This window comes from Dendrobates tinctorius, unplaced genomic scaffold, assembly GCF_039654945.1.
Source record: "Dendrobates tinctorius isolate UK_male_01 unplaced genomic scaffold, ASM3965494v1 ptg000065l, whole genome shotgun sequence".
NCBI classification, from domain to species: Eukaryota; Metazoa; Chordata; class Amphibia; order Anura; family Dendrobatidae; genus Dendrobates; species Dendrobates tinctorius.
In genome coordinates this window covers 2,664,775-2,690,597 of record NW_027361733.1, presented here as the reverse complement: position 1 = coordinate 2,690,597, position 25,823 = coordinate 2,664,775, and the positions used below count along the sequence as shown (strand labels likewise).

The 25,823-nt window shown below is 42.3% G+C and overlaps 1 protein-coding gene across 3 annotated transcripts in view; it reads left to right on the top strand.

The window, feature by feature from the left end:
- SLC9A8 (solute carrier family 9 member A8) overlaps positions 1–25,823 on the top strand; it is an 89,268-nt gene that overhangs the window by 50,463 nt on the left and 12,982 nt on the right. For all 3 annotated transcript variants that reach the window (XM_073580503.1, XM_073580504.1, XM_073580502.1), the window contains 2 exons: positions 8,497–8,608; positions 8,754–8,974. In XM_073580503.1, the coding sequence (XP_073436604.1) occupies positions 8,497–8,608; positions 8,754–8,974 (333 nt within the window). The remainder of the gene's footprint in view (positions 1–8,496; positions 8,609–8,753; positions 8,975–25,823) is intronic.

The following is a 25,823-nucleotide window of genomic DNA, read 5'->3' as shown; positions in this document are numbered from 1 at the left end:
CTTTCAGCAGATCTGCCAACGGTGGGGGACACCAGACGTGGACCTTATGGCATCCAGAGAGAATGCCAAAGTACAAAGGTTTGTCGCTCGATCCCTCGATCCGCAGGCAATCGCAGCAGACGCTCTGGTGCTCCCGTGGAGCCAGTTTCGTCTCCCGTACTTGTTCCCCCCGCTGCCGCTGCTTCCAAGAGTTATCAGGAAAATAAGGAGAGAGAAGGTTCCAGCAATTCTGCTGGCCCCAGACTGGCCCCGGCGGGCCTGGTATGCAGATCTGGTCCAACTAGTGGTGGACGTACCCTGGCGTCTTCCAGATCGGCCGGACTTACTGTCCCAAGGGCCGATCTGCCATCCGAACTTAGGGGCCCTGTGTTTGACGGCGTGGCCATTGAATCTTGGCTGTTAACACAGGCAGGATTCAGGCGCGATGTGGCGGCCACGATGGTGAGTGCCCGAAAGCCTTCCTCGGCGAGAGTATATCATCGAACTTGGGAAGTTTTTTTCCGTTGGTGTAGGGATCGTGAAGTGGCTCCTCTGGTTTTTTCGATCCCCAACGTACTGGCTTTTCTACAGGCAGGGCTGGACGCAGGGTTGGCTCCGAGTTCGCTCAGAACGCAAATCTCGGCCCTGTCGGTGCTTTTCCAACGAAAAGTCGCTTCCGTCTGGCAGGTTAGGACGTTTATGCAGGGGGTCGCACATTTAGTACCCCCCTATAAGGCGCCGACGGAATCATGGGACCTGAACTTGGTGCTCAGGGCCCTTCAGGAGGCTCCTTTCGAACCATTGCAAGAGGTCTCCTTACCTTACCTGTCCAGAAAGGTCGTTTTTCTAGTAGCTATAACGTCTATTAGGCGGGTTTCGGAATTGGCGGCCTTATCTTGTAAACCGCCGTTCCTGACCTTTTATAAAGATAAGGTAGTTTTAAGGCCAGCTCCTCCCTTCTTGCCGAAGGTTGTGTCTGCATTTCATATCAACGAAGACATTGTCTTACCCTCGTTTTGCCCGGCACCGGTGCACAGGGTAGAGAAGGCTTTGCACACCCTGGATCTGGTAAGAGCTCTTAGGAGGTATGTGACAAGGACAGCGCCATTCCGCCAGACAGACTCTCTATTCGTGGTTCCAGAGGGGCGGCGGAAGGGGCTCGCTGCGTCCAGAGCGACTTTGGCCAGATGGGTTCGCCTGACGGTCCAAGAAGCTTATCAAATCAGTGGCACGCCGGTTCCGGCAGGGATCAAGGCTCACTCGGCACGGGCAGTGGGTGCCTCATGGGCACTGCGACACCAGGCTTCAGCGGAGCAGGTATGCAAAGCAGCTACCTGGTCCAGTTTGCATACGTTTGTCAAACATTATAACGTACATACCCAGGCATCCTCGGATGCAAGCCTGGGAAGAAAGATTCTCCAGGCAGCAGTTGCGCACCTCTAATCAGGGGCGCAAATTAGCATGGATTGGGTGAGCTAAGATCCCGCCCAGAGGACTGCTTTAGAACGTCCCACAGTCTCTGTGTCCCCCAATGAGACGAAGGAGAAACATGGATTTTTGTGAGTACTCACCGTAAAATCCTTTTCTCCGAGACGCTCATTGGGGGACACAGCACCCACCCTATCAGCCAGTTGGCATTTACTTATTTTGAGTTATACAAATCCTTGTACAAAGTTTAGGGTGGCCCCCTTTTTCAGACATATAGTTTCTTGCCTGAGTTTAAGGCGCGTTCTCCTACTGCTTATGCACTAAACTGAGTTACGCCCGGCCTAGGGGCGAGGGTGTATGCGGCGGAGGAGGAGCTAACTCTTTTTTTGTACACTTAGTGTCGGCCTCCAGACGGCAGAAGCACACACCCACAGTCTCTGTGTCCCCCAATGAGCGTCTCGGAGAAAAGGATTTTACGGTGAGTACTCACAAAAATCCATGTTTCTCTTTTTATTTTTACCTTTAACCATTTATGTGTAATTTTATAGGAAAAGTCACATATTCCTCAAAATGTGCGCCAAAATGTGTGTTGTTTTATAAAATGACTGTGGGGAGGGACTACAGTACATTTGCGCAAACATTTTGCGACGTTCTAAACATTCGTTTTTGATGAATTGGTCTAAAACATGTAGAGAAGACACATTAATGTAAAAATCCAAAAATTGTCTAAATCACAAAAGGCAACTTTCACTACTTCCGGACCACCAAAGTCTTTGATCGTCTGGGCGGTCTCGACTTTACTTTGCGGTGATGTTCTAAAATATCAATGCAGAGGAAGCCGTTTTCGAAAGATCATGCAACTGCAGGAACCGGGCAACTGTTCAAAAAAAATGCCCAATATAAAAAAATAATTTCTTCTGAAAATGGAGCAATATTTTTTGACGGTCCTATGTGGTCTTAAAAAATATATAAATAAAAAATCGACATTTATTTCCTATTATCAGGGAAGAACAGGAGCATAAAAATGACAAAGCAATTACGCCCAATGTACCCAGATAAAAAAAAAGGCAAAAATTATTTGACCATTAAAGTAACAGGAATGTTTTTGTTGAGCCATTTCAAATCACATGGTAAAAAAACCCTGAAAATATGCCCGATCGGGAAGGGAGGAATAAGGCCCAAGTGCTGATCTGAGTAGATAAGTCACAAATTTGTCGCAAATCAAAAAGTCACTGATTGCGAGTTATTCATGGCAAAGAACTGGTGAAAAGGCAGCGATCTTACCGCCCTCTACGTCTCTCCTACATCTGTAATTTTGTCCAAGCGATTACCTCTCTGCTGATGACACTCCGGTCTGCATTTCTGGCCCAGAATCGATCCCGGTTATCCACTGAAACCTCATACACGGAACATTGGATCAGTGGGGACTGAGAAAATCAATTTTTCTTGAACTTTAGTTAATATTCTGGATCAATACTTTCTAAAAAACAAGCGAGACTACATCATGTGGAAAGAAGTTACCACATTGTTGCAGGTAGATGATGGTCAGGTTCCAATTTTAATCACGGAAGAAAATGAGTAATATAATCTACGTAAAAACTGCACCAGTCTGATTTCTATTTTCTGATACACTTTCCTTTGTTTTAAGAATATTCTAACTAAGCTGAGATCTTCTGTGGATGTCACTTGTGCATGTCTTTACCCCAGAAAGACTGGATGATGGTGAGATCAGGGCTCTGTGGGGCCATAACATCACTTCCAGGACTCGATGTTCTTCTTTACGCTGAAGATGGTTCTTAAGGAAGCACTCCCATCAAAGTCACATAAAAGAAAAATGCTGAGCACCACCGCATGAGAGCTGAAGGCTTCAGCTGATGAGGAGTATCGTAGGCATAAAAACCCAGAATCTTCGGGTGCACACCATGAAAAGCACAAGACAAAATTCCAAGTAGAACAAAAGAGGTGGCACTCACCAGAGTAAAATCCAAACTTTATTGATCAAATTTCTTTAAAACATCTTCCTTGTACTCCTTTGACCCCCCCGCCTGCCGAAGATGTTTTAAAGAAACTTGACCAATAAAGTTGGTATTTTACTCTGGTGAGTGCCACCTCTTTTGTTCTACTTGGAACTCCCATCAAAGTGTTTATCCTGTTAATATATTGCTATCATATTATACACCACTGTGTACTTAGAATTGATAATTTGCTTTTCCACCCAGCTAATTCTTCTCTTTTCTCTGCCCTATGTAGAAACAGGAAGTTTCTTGTCCCTATGCAAATCATTGCTCTCTGCAACTTCTGACCCAGCTGCTCACCTGTCCCAACTGCCGTTGATTTTTGCAGATTTTATGAGTCTTAGGCCTCTTTCACACTTCAGTTTTTTGCATCAGTTATAATCCGCCAAAAAGGCGGACAAGCGGATCCGTTCTAAACTGATGTGAACGGATGGCACAGGATCCGTTTTCAGACGGATCCTGAAAATGAAGAAATCGTTGGCCAGAGAGAGAGAGAGAGAGAGAGAGAGAGAGAGAGAGAGAATTTTTTTGTCCGGCACCCAGAAAGAAATTCGGGTTAAATCAGTGTTTGCAGGATCCGCCAGAGAAAAAAACGTTACAAGCTCCGTTTTGAAATTTTTGAGGATGGTGACGGACAGCAACTTTTGGCGGATCCTCACAAAAAACGGATGCAACGGACAGCAATCCGTCACAATCCGCCATTAATGCAAGTCAATGGGAAAAAAACGGATCCTCAAAAAAAAATTGAGGATCCGTTTTTTTTCAAAACCTGGCGGATTGTGACTGATTGTAAAAAACGGAAGTGTGAAAGAGGCCTTAGGCCTGTTTCACACTTCAGTTGTTTGACGTCAGCCAAAATCTGCCGTTTTTATAAAAAAACAGATCCGCCATTTTTTAGCGGATCAGTTTTTTTTCCCCATAGACTTGCTTTAGCGGCGGATTTTGACCGATCGTTGTCCGTTGCATCCGTTTTTTGACGGATCTGTTCGAATTTTAGCGTCCGCCAGCTGGAGTTGACAGACAATGTAACGTTTTTCTCTCTCTCCCTCTCTCCCTCTCTCCCCCTCTCTCTCACTTTCCTTTTTTCCAGAGTGATGTTCCTTTCAATTTGATACACTCGCGGATCCGTCCACAAAACAGATCCAGTACATCCGTTTGTTTCATAACGGAAACGGATCCATTTTTTCACACTCTAGCGGATTTCAACTGATGTCAAACAACTGAAGTGTGAAACAGGCCTTAGGCGGGGGTCACACTTGCAACTGCAATGCGAGAAATTTGCGCCTCAATACCCGGCACTGCCGCCGGCGGTTTGGACTGGAGCGTTCAGCTGCATAAAATTACATGCAGTCGCACACTCCAGTCCCGGGTGCCGGCGGCAGTGTCGGGTTTTGAGGCAAGAGACTCGCGCGAGTATCTCGCATTGCAGTTGCAAGTGTGACCCCGGCCTTACGGGGAAACTTGACCTCCTGTTTCTACATATAGCTTAGAAGAATTCAGATAGTCACATTTTAATCATGTGATGTCATAGACCCAATAGAAAAGAGAACAATTAACTGGGTAGAAGGGCAAAATAAGCAATTGTAAGTGCACAGTGCTATATAATATGATGATTGCAGTACATTAAGAGGATAAAAATGGGAGTGCAATCTTTTTTAAATGACATTGGCTGAATAAATTTAGAAACAATAACATGCCTTTATGATGGCATTACATGATGGATACGTATCTGCCTGTATTTCTCATCATTGAAGACACCATTAATAAATTAATTTGTCTTTATTAAATTTCAAAGAGAAATATAAAGGAAAGGCAGGCACTAATCATGCCAGGTTTGGCAGGTCAGACATAGCCACAGAGAAATGGCAATAAACAGTATCCTCACAATATCAGATGAGCACAAACCATGGTAAAGTCACACTGTGTGCATTGATTTTACAGGCTGTAAAAATATTACCAATGTAGTGACTGAGGCTTAAATGTAGTTATTACATAATCATGTAGAATACTAAGAAAGAGGAGTGAAATAGGTCGAAAGGAGAGCAGAAACATAAACACCGACACACAAAGAAAAAGGGATTGGGGGGGAGAAGTACGTGAGAGAAGGGAGGGAGTACGGGTTCAGTTTTCCCCTATAAGATCAAGGTAGTCCATAGGGGATCTAAACTCCAGCCAATAAAACCAGGATTTGTAGAATCTGTCATAGGAGACATGCGTTCCTCCTTTAGGAAAACCTTATTTATTTTGGAAAACGAAGAGAGATTGTCAGGGTGGTATCTTTTTTCCATAACAGAGGAATGCATGTTCTAGCAGGCACAATTGGATATCTAAGTACCGATTTCTCTTGTACATTTTTAAAGGGATGTCACTGTGATGTAGCAGGATAATATCTGCGATTTTTATGTATCACTAGTTGTACGTTTTCCTAAAAAGGGGAGAAAAGTTTGCAAGACCAAAAATATGTAATAGGTCACCCTCTTCTTCCTTGCATCTCCAACAGATGGGACTGGCAAGGATAATAGAAAAAATTGGAGTCCGGCTCAACAAGACTGGATTTTTATTTTATTTTTATTTTTTTAAAAGAAAATATAGTGCATACAAAAGAAAATTTTCATGGGCGACATGACCCAGTCAACGCGTTTCAACTGCACTAAGCAGTCTTATTCATGATGGGACTGGCATCTAACCATATATAGGTGAGTTGGGGCCAGAAGATACCACCAGAAAAGTAATTTATGGACGGCCTCATGGAATCGAGAGCTGATGGGTGATTAATGTGTTAGAGTGAAGACATGCCTCCACTGATTTCTCGTCCGGGTGCGTCCAAAATTGCCGTCTTAATGAGTCTGAAAACGGGTTTAAGTTGGTTCGGGGGGTTAATCAGAAAGAAATATGAGAAAGACAAACTATGCCTTCAGGCAGTGTTCCCCAACTCCAGTCCTCAAGAGCCACCAATGGATCATGTTTTCAGGATTTCCTTAGTATGGCCCAGGTGATAATAGCAATACCTGCACAGGCAATAATTCTATCACCTGGGCAATACTAATGAAATCCTGAAGACATGACCTGTTGGTGGCTCTTGTGGACTGGAGTTGGGGAACACTGCCTTAAGGGATCTGTGCTTGAGCACTCCGCTTCAAAAGTCATTTTTTATAAAAAGCTCTAGGTGGGAGTGAGTGAAGAAAGAGCGCGGACCAATTCTCCAGAGTCTTAAGGGCGAGGGAGCAGAGAGGCCACGAAAATGTTCCTTTGAAGGCCACTCTAAAGCAGCCATTGTTTAACCAGGAGCGAAAAACTTCATCCTCTGTTCCCGGAGGGAAAAGCGCATTACCCAAGATAGGGTAGATGAAGGATAATTGTGGTAAGATTGATGAACATACTGAGGGATTATTATAGATGTAAGAGTAGCCCTCGCTCTTTACCTCTCATAAAACCCACCTGGTCTGCATGGATAATGTCCTTTAAAAGTGGGGATAATCTTGATGCAATCATTTTAGCTTGCACATTGGGATGCGTCTTTCCATTCCTTATGGATAACTGACATGTGAGCTCACAAGGAGAAGAGCCTTTAGACATCGCATTTAGACTAGATATAAGATGAGAGAGAGATTCTAGAAAAACTTATAATATGGTAGTGAGAATCACTCTGGGCCAGGGGCCTTCCCTGATTTGGTTTCCTTTACAGCAGACTGTAGTTCCCCTATATTAAATGACAGTTCCAGAAAATCTGTTGCAGCATCTGACAAAGAGGGAGAACTAGACTCTTTAAAGTCAGCATTTTGTGTAGCAGGGTTAGTTGAGCCTGCCAAGTAAAGAGAGGAGTAGGAGGTTTTAAACATATCAGCAATGTCAGGTAGAAGGTGTTTGCGTTTTTGTGATTGCTCCATGACAGATGGGATTTAGGTGTGAGCACTCTGTGTTCTTTGAACTCTGGCCAGAGTCTTGACACCATTAATCTTGACCAAATCGCCTACTCCAGTTGCTGAAATGCAACCCCAAACTTTCAGGACCCTCCGCCGTGCTTCACTGTTCCTGCAGACTCTCATAATTGTGTCGCTCTTCAGCGACAAACTGCCTTCTACAGCCAATTATTTCACATTTTAGCTAATCAGTCCAGAGCACCTGCTGCTATTTTCCTAGCTCCCCAGTGTCTATGTTTTTGTGCATGTTTGAGTTACTTGGCTTCTTTAATTCCATGTGGAAGGTATGATTTTTGGCCACAATTCTTCCCTTAAGACTGCGTCTGACCTGACGTCTCAGAACAGTAGATGTGTGTAGCTGGGTCTCACTGGTTGCTGCCAGTTCTGAACTGGTGGTACTGCTGGACATCTTCTCATTTCAAAGGGAGTTCAGCATGGTATGTATTTCATATGCTACAGGAAGTTTCCTTAGCCGAGCACTGCGTTCAAGGACCTCATTGTTGTCTATTACTTGGTGTCATTGTTGCTAAAAAAAAAAAAATACAGTCATATACTTATCTATTATACAATACCATCAGGGAGGAGTCTGAATGGCTTCAAATTTATTCTGCAGCAGGACAACAACCCCAGACATACAGCCAATGTCATTAAGAACTATCTTCAGGACAAAAAAGAACAAAGGAAGTGATGATACTTTCCCACAGAGCGTTGATCTCTCCATCATCCATTCTGTCTGGGATTACAGGAAGGAGTTGCACAAGCGACATCCACAAAAGATCTGTGGTCAGTTCTACAAGATGTTTGGAACAACCACGCTGCCAAGTTCCTTCAAAAACTGTACAAGTGTACATAGAAGAACTGTGACACTGAATATTGATGAGATTTAGATTTTTTTAAGCATTTGACATGTTTGTTCAGTCACTTTGTATTTTGTTAATTGATCAAAATAATCTATTAGCACTTTTATTTTTTAAAGACTTGTTTTGCAGCATATTTTTCATAGCTGCCTAAAACTTTTGCACAGTACTGTATATAACACCTTTCATATGTAGAGCACTCTGGCATTGGATGCTTAAAAAAATAATAAAATGCCCTTTCTTCTTCTGTTATGTTGTGACTCTGCACTTACATGCTGTTTGTTTCCGGTGCCACAGGTGCTGGTACTGCTAGGTCGTGCCGTTAATATTTTTCCCTTGTCCTATCTGCTCAACTTCTTCCGGGACCACAAGATCACCCCAAAGATGATGTTCATCATGTGGTTCAGTGGTAAGATGTCACTATTTAAATTGAGGGATGATGGGTACACGATGGGCACAGCTGACTCGTTAGGGGGAGCACAATATGAATTGTCTTAGCTGACGGATACTTGGTACTTTTCGTGACGTGATAACTTGGGTGTTTCTCTTATCAGGTTTACGAGGGGCCATTCCATATGCCCTGAGCCTTCACTTGGAGCTGGAGCCAATGGAAAAACGTCAATTAATTGGCACCACTACCATCATCATTGTGCTCTTCACCATCTTGCTGATGGGTGGAGGCACCATGCCGCTTATTCGACTCATAGATATTGAGGACTCCAAAGCTCGGAAAAAAAACAAGAAAGATGTCAACTTGAGCAAGACTGAAAAAATGGTGGGTAAATTGTGTGTGCTAGTGGATGGTGAAGCAGGTGTTGCTCTTCATTACCGCTGATCACTAGTTTGAGCTTTCCGATACCGCAAGTATCGGGTATCGGCCGAAATTAGCTGGATCGGAATTCCGATACTGACTTCCGATACTTTTTTCGTATCGGATACCGGAATCGGAAGTTCCCCTTAAAGCTATCAGCCTGCTCGATTTGATTCAGCCAATGGGAATCCTCAGAAGTGTGGGCACATCCTGTTAGGCATGTTAACTATTGGCATGGCTGTGATTGGCTGTTGAAATGACGTCATCATGATGCGCGTTCTGTGCCGACTGCCGGGGGTCTGTACGGGCCTGCCGGGTGCCTGTGCCGGCTGCCGGTGGTCTGTGCGGGCCTCTCGGGGGTCTGTGCCGACTGCCGGGTGCCTGTGCCGGCTGCCGGGGGTCTGTGCGGGCCTGCCGGGGGGCTTGTGCCGGCTGCCGGTGGTCTGTGCGGGCCTGCCGGGGGTCTTGTGTGTGTGCAGGCATCGTCCGATGGGACTACAAGTCCCATCGGGCGATGCTTGCTACACTGACAGTGATTGACACATTAGCCAATGATGGGACAGTAGTAGTCCCATCATCCGGCTAATGTGTTGAATGTAAAAAAAAAACCAAAAACATACTACATACATACATACTACATAGATACATACTACATACATATATACTACATACATACTACATGCATGCTACATATATACATACTACATACATACTATATACATACTACATACATACTACATATATACTACATACATGCTACATATATACATACTACATACATACTATATACATGCTACATTCATACAACATACATATATACTACATACATACTACATATATACAACATTCATACAACATACATACATGCTACATATATACAACATACATATATACTACATACATGCTACATATATACTACATTCATGCAACATACATACATACTACATACATGCTTCATATATACTACATTCATACAACATACATACTGCATACAACATACATACATAATACATGCATACTACATATATACTATATTCATACATACATACTACATACATGCTACATATATACTACATTCATGCAACATACATAGATACTACATACATGCTACATATATACACTACATTCATACAACATACATATATACTACATACATGCTACATACATACTACTTACATGCAACATGCTACAGACATACAACATACATACATACTACATACTGCATACATACAACATACATACATTCATACAATACATATATACTACATACAATACATTCATACAATACATACATATAGACATACAGTACACATAACACAGAGTACATACTCACCAATACTTGTCACATTGTTCCCCGAAGCCAGTGTCATCTAAGGAAAAATATGAAAATAACAAACAAGCCATATACTCCCTGATCCGCAGAAATCCACGTGTGTCCCACGCCGATCTCCCGTGTAGAGCAGCAGCATTAGCTGATGCGACGGCTCTCTAGGGGCTCAAGGAATCCAGTGTCGGGAGGTAGGTATCCTTCCGCACTGTATTCCTCCGCCACTGTAAAAAAATAGTCCCTAGTCTCACTTTTGGCATTGCTGTGTGAAAAAGTTCCCACGCAGCATTTGCCATAAAGTGAGACCAGGGACTATTTTTTTACAGTGGCGGAGGAATACAGTGCGGAAGGATACCTACCTCCCGACACTGGATTCCTGAGCCCCGTAGAGAGCGGTCGCATCAGCTGATGCTGCTGCTCTCCACGGAAGGTCGGCGTGGGACACTCACTCGTGGATTTCTGCGGATCAGGGTGTATTTGGTGGTTTGTTATTTTCATATTTTTCCTTAGATGACACTGACTTCGGGGATCAAAGTGACAAGTAATGGTGAGTATGTACTCTATGTTGTATGTACTGTATGTCTATATGTATGTATTGTATGAATGTATTGTATGCAGTATGTATGTTGTATGTCTGTAGCATGTTGTATGTATGTAGTATATATGTATGTTGTATGAATGTAGTATGTATGTAGTATGTATATATATAGTATGTATGTATGTAGTATGTATGTAGTATGTATATATGTAGTATGTATATAGTATGTATATATGTAGTATGTATATATATAGTATGTATGTAGTATGTATATATGTAGTATGTATGTAGTATGTATATATGTAGTATGTATATAGTATGTATATATGTAGTATGTATGTAGTATGTATATATGTAGTATGTATGTAGTATGTATATATGTAGTATGTATGTAGTATGTATATATGTAGTATGTATGTTGGATGTATGTATGTAGTATGTATATTGGATGTATGTATGTAGTATGTATATATGTCGTATGTAGTATGTATATATGTCGTATGTATGTAGTATCTATGTAGTATGTATGTAGTATGTATGTATGTAGTATGTATATATGTAGTTTGTAGTATGTATGTAGTATGTATGTAGTATGTATATATGTAGTATGTATGTAGTATGTATATATGTAGTATGTTTTTTTTTACATTCAACACATTAGCCGGATGATGGGACTACTACTGTCCCATCATTGGCTAATGTGTCAATCACCGTCATGGTAGCAGGCATCGCCCGATGGGACTTGTAGTCCCATCGGACGATGCCTGCACACACACAAGACTCCCCCAGCAGGCCCGCACAGACCACCGGCAGCCGGCACAAGCCCCCGGCAGGCCCGTACAGACCCCCGGCAGCCTGCACAGACCCCCGGACAGTCGGTACAGACCACCGGCAGGCCGGTACAGACCCCTGGCAGTCCGCACAGACCCCCGGCAGCCGGCACAGCCCCCCGGCAGGCCGGTACAGACCCGATATTTTTCAGTATCGGCTGGTATCGCTCAACACTACTGATCACTGCTTTAGTGGATAAGTGTACCCTTACTGAAGGGCAGTAAAGTCATGCTGATAACAAGGAACAGTAGCCAGCAGTCACTAAATATCTACTTCTATTGTACAGCAAGATTTCTGGCATCTTAGCAGCACTACCTTATTTTTAAGACATTGGGACCAATTGTTAAAGAGGCCTAATGAGTTCAGAATGATGTCCTATTACTATTTTTCTGTAGTATCAGTTCAGTATGATGCCCTCTTAGTACTCTCCTGTATAGCAATTCAGTATGATGCCCTCTTAGTACTCTCCTGTATAGCAATTCGGTATGATGCCCTCTTAGTACTCTCCTGTATAGCAATTCGGTATGATGCCCTCTTAGTACTCTCCTGTATAGCAATTCAGTATGATGCCGTCTTACTTTCCTGTATATCAGTTCAGTATGATGCCATCTTACTCACCTGTATAGCAGTTCAGTATGATGCCCTCTTACTCTCCTGTATATCAGTTCAGTATGATGCCCTCTTACTCTCCTGTATATCAGTTCAGTATGATGCCCTCTTACCTGTATAGCAGTTCAGTATGATGCCCACTTTACTACTGTATGTCAGTCAGTATGATGCCCTCTTACTGCTCTCCTGTATATCACTTCAATATAATGCTCTCTTACTACACTCCCGTTTAACAGTTCAGTATGATGCACTCTTACTCTCCTGTAATATTAGTTCAGTATAATGCCCTCTTACTCTCCTGTATAGCAGTTCAGTATGATGCCCTCTTACTCTCCTGTATATCAGTTCAGTATGATGCTGTCTTAGTACTCTCCTGTAATATTAGTTCGGTATGATGCCCTCTTACTCTCCTGTACAGTATATCATTTCAGTATGATGCCCTCTTACTTTCCTGTATGCCAGTTCAGTATGATGCCCTCTTACTCTCCTGTAATATTAGTTCAGTATGATGCCCTCTTACTCTCCTGTACAGTATATCATTTCAGTATGATGCCCTCTTACTTTCCTGTATGTCAGTTCAGTATGATGCCCTCTTACTCTCCTGTATATCAGTTCAGAATGATGCTGTAACGTCCGTCTGTTGCGAGTCTGGGCTGCAGGTAAGACAGCACCCGAGAAACCCCGGGACCCTTTACCCCCATACAGGGACCTGAAATTACAGCGGAGTCCAAGGGGTAACTGCCTATGAGAGGAGCGGACCGGAGTAGGACGGTCGCCAGGTAGTGACTAATAAGCGGGACCAGTTGCGTAGTCAGGAGTCAAAGTCAAAACCGGGCGAGCAGCAGAGGTACAAAATCGGCAGGCTGTAGAAGGGTCAAAAATCCAGGCTAAGGTCAGAGTCAAAATGGTAATTAAAACTAGATCGCTGGGGAAACCAAGACTATATCTGGTGGCCTGCAGGACAGGCTCCAAAGTATTTGAAGGACACGGCTACCTCTCACAGGCTCACAGCCGACAGAAGAGTGAAGCCTGCGCCCACCAGACGCCTGCACAGGAACCCCTTCTCTGTCACCCACAGGAAAAACACGGCGATGCCTAACGACAGAGGAATGCGTCAAAGGAGCGGGACCAAATGAGGATATAGCCATCCTATCACCGGCACCACCAGTCGAAGGAGTCCGGCGCCTCCCAGCGGTGGAGGCAGGAGCATCAGCCACTGAGTCCAACGGCGACGTGACAGATGCCCTCTTAGTGCTCTCCTGTAATATTAGTTCAATATAATGCCCTCTTACTCTCCTGTATAGCAGTTCATTTTGATACCCTCTTAGTACTCTCCTGTAAATCAGTTCATTTTGATGCCCTCTTAGTACTCTGCTGTAATATTAGTTCAGTATGATGCCCTCTTACTCTCCTGTATATCACTTCAGTATGATGCCCTCTTACTCTCCTGTATATGACTTCAGTATGATGTCCTCTTACTCTCCTGTATATCACTTCAGTATGATGCCCTCTTACTCTCCTGTATAACAGTTCAGTATGATGCCCTCTTACTCTCCTGTATGTCAGTTCAGTATGATGCACTCTTACTCTCCTGTATAACAGTTCAGTATGATGCCCTCTTACTCTCCTGTATAACAGTTCAGTATGATGTCCTCTTACTCTCCTGTATATCAGTTCAGTTTGATGCCCTCTTACTCTCCTGTATAACAGTTCAGTATGATGCCCTCTTACTCTCCTGTATATCAGTTCAGTTTGATGCCCTCTTACTCTCCTGTATATCAGTTCAGTATGATGTCCTCTTAATTAGCTGCGTTGTGCAGTACCTTTATAGCCTATGGGAATTGAAAACCGCTGTGCAGACGCTGCGGAATTTTCCGCGGTTTTCAATCCGAAGAAAGAAATGACATGTCAATTCTTTCTGCGGATTCCACTGCGGTTTACCATCTCCTCCATTGTAGAGATGATAAACTGCAGGGAAAAACCGCAGGCTAATCCGCAGATAAACCGCGGATTTGACCTGCGGATTTACCTGCAGATTTTGCAAAATCCGCGCGGATCAGTCCGCAGCAGAATCCGCAGCGTGTTCACACACCCTAACTCTCCTGTATTATTAGTTCAGTATGATGCCCTCTTACTCATCTGTATATTAGTTCAGTATGATGCTCTCTTACTCTCCTGTATTATTAGGTCAGTATGATGCCCTCTTACTCTCCTGTAATATCACTTCAGTATGATGCCCTCTTACTCTCCTGTAATATCACTTCAGTATGATGCCTTATTACTCTCCTGTATAACAGTTCAGTATGATGCCCTCTTACTTTCCTGTATAACAGTTCAGTATGATGCCCTCTTACTCTCCTGTATATCACTTCATCATGATGCCCTCTTACTCTCCTGTATGTCAGTTCAGTATGATGCCCTCTTACTTTCCTGTATATCAGTTCAGTATGATGCCCTCTTACTCTCCTGTATATCAGTTCAGTATGATGCCCTCTTACTCTCCTGTATATCAGTTCAGTTTGATGCCCTCTTACTCTCCTGTATATCAGTTCAGTATGATGCCCTCTTACTCTCCTGTATATCAGTTCAGTATGATGCCCTCTTACTCTCCTGTATATCAGTTCAGTTTGATGCCCTCTTACTCTCCTGTATATCACTTCAGTTTGATGCTCTCTTACTCTCCTGTAATATCACTTCAGTATGATGCCCTCTTACTCTCCTGTAATATCACTTCAGTATGATGCCCTCTTCCTCTCCTGTATATCACTTCAGTATGATGTCCTCTTACTCTCCTGTATAACAGTTCAGTATGATGCCCTCTTACTCTCCTATATATCACTTCAGTATGATGCCCTCTTCCTCTCCTGTATATCACTTCAGTATGATGTCCTCTTACTCTCCTGTATAACAGTTCAGTATGATGCCCTCTTACTCTCCTGTATATCACTTCAGTATGATGTCCTCTTACTCTCCTGTATATCATTTCAGTATGATGCCTTATTACTCTCCTGTATATCATTTCAGTATAATGCCCTCTTACTCTCCTGTATGTCAGTTCAGTATGATGCCCTCTTACTTTCCTGTATATCAGTTCAGTATGATGCCCTCTTACTCTCCTGTATATCAGTTCAGTATGATGTCCTCTTACTCTCCTGTATATCACTTCAGTATGATGCACTCTTACTCTCCTGTATAACAGTTCAGTATGATGCACTCTTACTCTCTAGTATAACAGTTCAGTATGATGCACTCTTACTCTCCTGTATATCAGTTCAGTATGATGTCCTCTTACTCTCCTGTATATCAGTTCAGTATGATGCCCTCTTACTCTCCTGTATATCAGTTCAGTATGATGCCCTCTTACTCTCCTGTATGTCAGTTCAGTATGATGCCCTCTTACTTTCCTGTATATCAGTTCAGTATGATGTCCTCTTACTCTCCTGTATATCAGTTCAGTATGATGCCTTATTACTCTCCTGTATAACAGTTCAGTATGATGCACTCTTACTCTCCTGTATATCACTTCAGTATGATGCACTCTTACTCTCCTGTATATCACTTCAGTATGATGTCCTCTTACTCTCCTGTATATCAGTTCAGTGTGATGTCCTCTTACTCTCCTGTATATCAGTTCAGTATGATGCCCTCTTACTCTCCTGTATAACAGTTCAGTATGATGCCCTGTTACTCTCCTGTATATCACTTCAGTATGATGCCCTCTTACTCTCCTGTATAACAGTTCAGTATGATGCCCTCTTACTCTCCTGTATAACAGTTCAGTATGATGCCCTCTTACTCTCCTGTATATGACTTCAGTATGATGCCCTCTTACTCTCCTGTATAACAGTTCAGTATGATGCCCTCTTACTCTCCTGTATAACAGTTCAGTATGATGCCCTGTTACTCTCCTGTATATCACTTCAGTATGATGCCCTCTTACTCTCCTGTATAACAGTTCATTATGATGCCCTCTTACTCTCCTGTATAACAGTTCAGTATGATGCACTCTTACTCTCTAGTATAACAGTTCAGTATGATGCACTCTTACTCTCCTGTATATCAGTTCAGTATGATGTCCTCTTACTCTCCTGTATATCAGTTCAGTATGATGCCCTCTTACTCTCCTGTATATCAGTTCAGTATGATGCCCTCTTACTCTCCTGTATATCACTTCAGTATGATGTCCTCTTACTCTCCTGTATATCACTTCAGTATGATGCCCTCTTACTCTCCTGTATGTCAGTTCAGTATGATGCCCTCTTACTTTCCTGTATATCAGTTCAGTATGATGTCCTCTTACTCTCCTGTATATCAGTTCAGTATGATGCCTTATTACTCTCCTGTATAACAGTTCAGTATGATGCACTCTTACTCTCCTGTATATCACTTCAGTATGATGCCCTCTTACTCTCCTGTATAACAGTTCAGTATGATACGCTCTTACTCTCCTGTATATCAGTTCAGTATGATGCCCTCTTACTCTCCTGTATATCACTTCAGTATGATGCCCTCTTACTCTCCTGTATATCACTTCAGTTTGATGCCCTCTTACTCTCCTGTATAACAGTTCAGTATGATGCCCTCTTACTCTCCTGTATATCACTTCAGTATGATGCCCTCTTCCTCTCCTGTATATCACTTCAGTATGATGTCCTCTTACTCTCCTGTATATCAGTTCAGTATGATGCCCACTTACTCTCCTGTATATCAGTTCAGTATGATGTCCTCTTACTCTCCTGTATAACAGTTCAGTATGATACACTCTTACTCTCCTGTATATCACTTCAGTATGATGTCCTCTTACTCTCCTGTATATCAGTTCAGTATGATGTCCTCTTACTCTCCTGTATATCAGTTCAGTATGATGCCCTCTTACTCTCCTGTATAACAGTTCAATATGATGCCCTGTTACTCTCCTGTATATCACTTCAGTATGATGCCCTCTTACTCTACTGTATAACAGTTCAGTATGATGCCCTCTTACTCTCCTGTATAACAGTTCAGTATGATGCCCTCTTACTCTCCTGTATATGACTTCAGTATGATGCCCTCTTACTCTCCTGTATAACAGTTCAGTATGATGCCCTCTTACTCTCCTGTATAACAGTTCAGTATGATGCCCTCTTACTCTCCTGTATAACAGTTCAGTATGATGCCCTCTTACTCTCCTGTATAACAGTTCAGTATGATGTCCTCTTACTCTCCTGTATATGACTTCAGTATGATGCCCTCTTACTCTCCTGTATAACAGTTCAGTATGATGCCCTCTTACTCTCCTGTATAACAGTTCAGTATGATGCCCTCTTACTCTCCTGTATAACAGTTCAGTATGATGCCCTCTTACTCTCCTGGATATCAGTTCAGTATGATGCCCTCTTACTCTCCTGTATAACAGTTCAGTATGATGCCCTCTTACTCTCCTGTATAACAGTTCAGTATGATGCCCTCTTACTCTCCTGTATAACAGTTCAGTATGATACCCTCTTACTCCTGTATAGCAGTTCAGTATGATGCCCTCTTACTCTCCTGTATATCAGTTCAGTATGATGCCCTCTTACTCTCCTGTATATCACTTCAGTATGATGCCCTCTTACTCTCCTGTATAACAGTTCAGAATGATGCCCTCTTACTCTCCTGTATAACAGTTCAGTATGATGCACTCTTACTCTCCTGTATATCACTTCAGTATGATGCCCTCTTACTCTCCTATATAACAGTTCAATATGATGCCCTCTTACTCTCCTGTATATGACTTCAGTATGATGTCCTTTTACTCTCCTGTAAAACAGTTCAGTATGATGCCCTCTTCCTCTCCTGTATATCACTTCAGTATGATGTCCTCTTATTCTCCTGTATATCAGTAAAGTATGATGTCCTCTTACTCTCCTGTATATCAGTTCAGTATGATGCCTTATTACTCTCCTGTATAACAGTTCAGTATGATGCCCTCTTACTCTCCTGTATAACAGTTCAGTATGATGCCCTCTTACTCTCCTGTATAACAGTTCAGTATGATGCCCTCTTACTCTCCTGTATATCACTTCAGTATGATGCCCTCTTACTTTCCTGTATATCACTTCAGTATGATGCCCTCTTACTCTCCTGTATATCACTTCAGTATGATGCACTCTTACTCTCCTGTATATCACTTCAGTATGATGCACTCTTACTCTCCTGTATAACAGTTCAGTATGATGCCTTATTACTCTCCTGTATAACAGTTCAGTATGATGCCCTCTTACTCCTGTATAGCAGTTCAGTATGATGCCCTCTTACTCTCCTGTATATGACTTCAGTATGATGTCCTCTTGCTCTCCTGTATAACAGTTCAGTATGATGCACTCTTACTCTCCTGTATATCAGTTCAGTATGATGTCCTCTTACTCTCCTGTATAACAGTTCAGTATGATGCCCTCTTACTCTCCTGTATATCAGTTCAGTATGATGCCCTCTTACTCTTCTGTATATCACTTTAGTATGATGCCCTCTTACTCTCCTGTATATCAGTTCAGTATGATGCCCTCTTACTTTGCTGTATAACAGTTCAGTATGATGCCATCTTACTCTCCTGTATGTCAGTTAAGTATGATGCCCTCTTACTCTCCTGTATATGACTTCAGTATGATGCCCTTTTACTCTCCTGTAAAACAGTTCAGTATGATGCCCTCTTCCTCTCCTGTATATCACTTCAGTATGATGTCCTCTTACTCTTCTGTATATCAGTTCAGTATGATGCCCTCTTACTCTCCAGTATAACAGTTCAGTATGATGTCCTCTTACTCACCTGTATAACAGTTCAGTATGATTCCCTCTTACTCTCCTGTATATGACTTAAGTATGATGCACTCTTACTCTCCTGTATAACAGTTCAGTATGATGCCCTCTTACTCTCCTGTATATCACTTCAGTATGATGCCCTCTTACTTTCCTGTATATCAGTTCAGTATGATGCCATCTTACTCACCTGTATAGCAGTTCAGTATGATGCCCTCTTACTCTCCTGTATATCAGTTCAGTATGATGCCCTCTTACTCTCCTGTATATCACTTCAGTATGATGCACTCTTACTCTCCTGTATATCACTTCAGTATGATGCACTCTTACTCTCCTGTATAACAGTTCAGTATGATGCCTTATTACTCTCCTGTATAACAGTTCAGTATGATGCCCTCTTACTCCTGTACAGCAGTTCAGTATGATGCCCTCTTACTCTCCTGTATATGACTTCAGTATGATGTCCTCTTGCTCTCCTGTATAACAGTTCAGTATGATGCACTCTTACTCTCCTGTATATCAGTTCAGTATGATGTCCTCTTACTCTCCTGTATAACAGTTCAGTATGATGCCCTCTTACTCTCCTGTATATCAGTTCAGTATGATGCCCTCTTACTCTTCTGTATATCACTTTAGTATGATGCCCTCTTACTCTCCTGTATATCAGTTCAGTATGATGCCCTCTTACTTTGCTGTATAACAGTTCAGTATGATGCCATCTTACTCTCCTGTATGTCAGTTAAGTATGATGCCCTCTTACTCTCCTGTATATGACTTCAGTATGATGCCCTTTTACTCTCCTGTAAAACAGTTCAGTATGATGCCCTCTTACTCTTCTGTATATCACTTCAGTATGATGTCCTCTTACTCTTCTGTATATCAGTTCAGTATGATGCCCTCTTACTCTCCAGTATAACAGTTCAGTATGATGTCCTCTTACTCACCTGTATAACAGTTCAGTATGATTCCCTCTTACTCTCCTGTATATGACTTAAGTATGATGCACTCTTACTCTCCTGTATAACAGTTCAGTATGATGCCCTCTTACTCTCCTGTATATCACTTCAGTATGATGCCCTCTTACTTTCCTGTATATCAGTTCAGTATGATGCCATCTTACTCACCTGTATAGCAGTTCAGTATGATGCCCTCTTACTCTCCTGTATATCAGTTCAGTATGATGCCCTCTTACTCTCCTGTATATCAGTTCAGTATGATGCCCTCTTACCTGTATAGCAGTTCAGTATGATGCCCACTTTACTACTGTATGTCAGTCAGTATGATGCCCTCTTACTGCTCTCCTGTATATCACTTCAATATAATGCCCTCTTACTACACTCCCGTTTAACAGTTCAGTATGATGCACTCTTACTCTCCTGTAATATTAGTTCAGTATAATGCCCTCTTACTCTCCTGTATAGCAGTTCAGTATGATGCCCTCTTACTCTCCTGTATATCAGTTCAGTATGATGCTGTCTTAGTACTCTCCTGTAATATTAGTTCGGTATGATGCCCTCTTACTCTCCTGTACAGTATATCATTTCAGTATGATGCCCTCTTACTTTCCTGTATGCCAGTTCAGTATGATGCCCTCTTACTCTCCTGTAATATTAGTTCAGTATGATGCCCTCTTACTCTCCTGTACAGTATATCATTTCAGTATGATGCCCTCTTACTTTCCTGTATGTCAGTTCAGTATGATGCCCTCTTACTCTCCTGTATATCAGTTCAGAATGATGCTGTAACGTCCGTCTGTTGCGAGTCTGGGCTGCAGGTAAGACAGCACCCGAGAAACCCCGGGACACTTTACCCCCATACAGGGACCTGAAATTACAGCGGAGTCCAAGGGGTAACTGCCTATGAGAGGAGCGGACCGGAGTAGGACGGTCGCCAGGTAGTGACTAATAAGCGGGACCAGTTGCGTAGTCAGGAGTCAAAGTCAAAACCGGGCGAGCAGCAGAGGTACAAAATCGGCAGGCTGTAGAAGGGTCAAAAATCCAGGCTAAGGTCAGAGTCAAAATGGTAATTAAAACTAGATCGCTGGGGAAACCAAGACTATATCTGGTGGCCTGCAGGACAGGCTCCAAAGTATTTGAAGGACACGGCTACCTCTCACAGGCTCACAGCCGACAGAAGAGTGAAGCCTGCGCCCACCAGACGCCTGCACAGGAACCCCTTCTCTGTCACCCACAGGAAAAACACGGCGATGCCTAACGACAGAGGAATGCGTCAAAGGAGCGGGACCAAATGAGGATATAGCCATCCTATCACCGGCACCACCAGTCGAAGGAGTCCGGCGCCTCCCAGCGGTGGAGGCAGGAGCATCAGCCACTGAGTCCAACGGCGACGTGACAGATGCCCTCTTAGTGCTCTCCTGTAATATTAGTTCAGTATAATGCCCTCTTACTCTCCTGTATAGCAGTTCATTTTGATACCCTCTTAGTACTCTCCTGTAAATCAGTTCATTTTGATGCCCTCTTAGTACTCTGCTGTAATATTAGTTCAGTATGATGCCCTCTTACTCTCCTGTATATCACTTCAGTATGATGCCCTCTTACTCTCCTGTATATGACTTCAGTATGATGTCCTCTTACTCTCCTGTATATCACTTCAGTATGATGCCCTCTTACTCTCCCGTATATCAGTTCAGTATGATGTCCTCTTACTCTCCTGTATATCAGTTCAGTATGATGCCTTATTACTCTCCTGTATAACAGTTCAGTATGATGCCCTCTTACTCTCTTGTATATCACTTCAGTATGATGCCCTCTTACTCTCCTGTATATCACTTCAGTATGATGCCCTCTTACTCTACTTTATAACAGTTCAGTATGATGCCTTATTACTCTCCTGTATAACAGTTCAGTATGATGCCCTCTTACTCTCCTGTATATCAGTTCAGTATGATGCCCTCTTACTCTCCTGTATGTCACTTCAGTATGATGCCCTCTTACTCTACTGTATAACAGTTCAGTATGATGCACTCTTACTCTCCTGTATATCACTTCAGTATGATGCCCTCTTACTCTCCTGTATAACAGTTCAGTATGATGCCCTCTTACTCTCCTGTATAACAGTTCAGTATGATGCCCTCTTACTCTCCTGTATATGACTTCAGTATGATGTCCTCTTACTCTCCTGTATAACAGTTCAGTATGATGCACTCTTACTCTCCTGTATATCACTTCAGTATGATGCCCTCTTACTCTACTTTATAACAGTTCAGTATGATGCCCTCTTACTCTCCTGTATATCAGTTCAGTATGATGCCCTCTTACTCTCCTGTATGTCACTTCAGTATGATGCCCTCTTACTTTACTGTATAACAGTTCAGTATGATGCCCTCTTACTCTCCTGTAATATCACTTCAGTATGATTCCCAATTACTCTCCTGTATATCACTTCAGTATGATGCCCTCTTCCTCTCCTGTATATCACTTCAGTATGATGTCCTCTTACTCTTCTGTATAACAGTTCAGTATGATGCACTCTTACTCTCCTGTATATGACTTCAGCATGATGTCCTCTTACTCTCCTGTATAACAGTTCAGTATGATGCCCTCTTACTCTACTTTATAACAGTTCAGTATGATGCCCTCTTACTCTCCTGTATATCACTTCAGTATGATGCCCTCTTACTCTCCTGTATGTCACTTCAGTATGATGCCCTCTTACTCTCCTGTATAACAGTTCAGTATGATGCCCTCTTACTCTCCTGTATAACAGTTCAGTATGATGCCCTCTTACTCTCCTGTATATTACTTCAGTATGATGCCCTCTTACTCTCCTGTATATCACTTCAGTATGATGCCCTCTTACTCTCCTGTATATTACTTCAGTATGATGCCCTCTTCCTCTCCTGTATATCACTTCAGTATGATGTCCTCTTACTCTTCTGTATATCAGTTCAGTATGATGTCCTCTTACTCTCCTGTATATCAGTTCAGTATGATGCCCTCTTACTCTCCTGTATATCAGTTCAGTATGATGTCCTCTTACTCTCCTGTATATCAGTTCAGTATGATGCTCTCTTACTCTCCTGTATATCACTTCAGTATGATGTCCTCTTACTCTCCTGTATATCAGTTCAGTATGATGCCCTCTTACTCTCCTGTATATCACTTCAGTATGATGTCCTCTTACTCTCCTGTATGTCAGTTCAGTATGATGCCCTCTTACTTTCCTGTAAATCAGTTCAGTATGATGCCCTCTTACTCTCCTGTATATCACTTCAGTATGATGCCCTCTTACTCTACTGTATAACAGTTCAGTATGATGCCCTCTTCCTCTCCTGTATATCACTTCACTATGATGTCCTCTTACTCTTCTGTATATCAGTTCAGTATGATGTCCTCTTACTCTCCTGTATATCAGTTCAGTATGATGCCCTCTTACTCTCCTGTATATCACTTCAGTATGATGCCCTCTTACTCTCCTGTATATCACTTCAGTATGATGTCCTCTTACTCTCCTGTATGTCAGTTCAGTATGATGCCCTCTTACTCTCCTGTATGTCAGTTCAGTATGATGCCCTCTTACTTTCCTGTAAATCAGTTCAGTATGATGCCCTTTTACTCTCCTGTATATCACTTCAGTATGATGCCCTCTTACTCTCCTGTATATCAGTTCAGTATGATGCCCTCTTACTCTACTGTATAACAGTTCAGTATGATGTCCTCTTACTCTCCTGTATATCAGTTCAGTATGATGTCCTCTTACTCTCCTGTATATCAGTTCAGTATGATGCCTTATTACTCTCCTGTATAACAGTTCAGTATGATGCACTCTTACTCTCCTGTATATCACTTCAGTATGATGCCCTCTTACTCTCCTGTATAACAGTTCAGTATGATGCACTTTTACTCTCCTGTATATCAGTTCAGTATGATGTCCTCTTACTCTCCTGTATATCACTTCAGTATGATGTCCTCTTACTCTCCTGTATATCACTTCAGTATGATGCCCTCTTATTCTCCTGTATAACAGTTCAGTATGATACCCTCTTACTCGACTGTATAACAGTTCAGTATGATGCCCTCTTACTCTCCTGTATATCAGTTCAGTATGATGCCCTCTTACTCTCCTGTATATCACTTCAGTATGATGCCCTCTTACTCTCCTGTATATCACTTCAGTATGATGCCCTCTTACTCTACTGTATAATAGTTCAGTATAATGCCCTCTTACTCTCCTGTATAACAGTTCAGTATGATGCCCTCTTACTCTCCTGTATATCACTTCAGTATGATGCCATCTTACTCTCCTGTATAACAGTTCAGTATGATGCACTCTTACTCTCCTGTATATCACTTCAGTATGATGCCCTCTTACTCTCCTGTATAACAGTTCAGTATGATGCCCTCTTACTCTCCTGTATAACAGTTCAGTATGATGCCCTCTTACTCTCCTGTATAACAGTTCAGTATGATGCACTCTTACTCTCCTGTATATCACTTCAGTATGATGCCTTCTTACTCTACTGTATAACAGTTCAGTATGATGCCCTCTTACTCTCCTGTATAACAGTTCAGTATGATGCCCTCTTAGTCTCCTGTATATGACTTCAGTATGATGTCCTCTTACTCTCCTGTATATCACTTCAGTATGATGCCTTATTACTCTCCTGTATAACAGTTCCGTATGATGCCCTCTTACTCTCCTGTAATATCACTTCAGTATGATGCCCTCTTACTCTCCTGTATATTACTTCAGTATGATGCCCTCTTCCTCTCCTGTATATCACTTCAGTATGATGTCCTCTTACTCTTCTGTATATCAGTTCAGTATGATGCCCTCTTACTCTCCTGTATATCAGTTCAGTATGATGTCCTCTTACTCTCCTGTATATCAGTTCAGTATGATGCCCTCTTCCTCTCCTGTATATCACTTCAGTATGATGTCCTCTTACTCTTCTGTATATCAGTTCAGTATCATGTCCTCTTACTCTCCTGTATATCAGTTCAGTATGATGCCCTCTTACTCTCCTGTATATCAGTTCAGTATGATGCCCTCTTACTCTCCTGTATATCACTTCAGTAAGATGTCCTCTTACTCTCCTGTATATCAGTTCAGTATGATGTCCTCTTACTCTCCTGTATATCACTTCAGTATGATGCCTTATTACTCTCCTGTATATCACTTCAGTATGATGCCTTATTACTCTCCTGTATAACAGTTCAGTATGATGCCCTCTTACTCTCCTGTATATGACTTCAGTATGATGCCCTCTTACTCTCCTGTATATCAGTTCAGTTTGATGCCCTCTTACTTTCCTGTATAACAGTTCAGTATGATGCCGTCTTACTCTCCTGTATATCACTTCAGTATGATGCCCTCTTACTCTCCTGTATATCAGTTCAGTATGATGTCCTCTTACTCTCCTGTATATCAGTTCAGTATGATGCCCTCTTACTCTCCTGTATATCACTTCAGTATGATGCCTTATTACTCTCCTGTATAACAGTTCAGTATGATGCCCTCTTACTCTCCTGTATATGACTTCAGTATGATGCCCTCTTTCTCTCCTGTATGTCACTTCAGTATGATGTCCTCTTACTCTTCTGTATATCAGTTCAGTATGATGTCCTCTTTCTCTCCTGTATATCAGTTCAGTATGATGCCCTCTTAATCTCCTGTATATCACTTCAGTATGATGCCCTCTTACTTTCCTGTATATCGGTTCAGTATGATGTCCTCTTACTCTCCTGTATATCAGTTCAGTATGATGCCCTCTT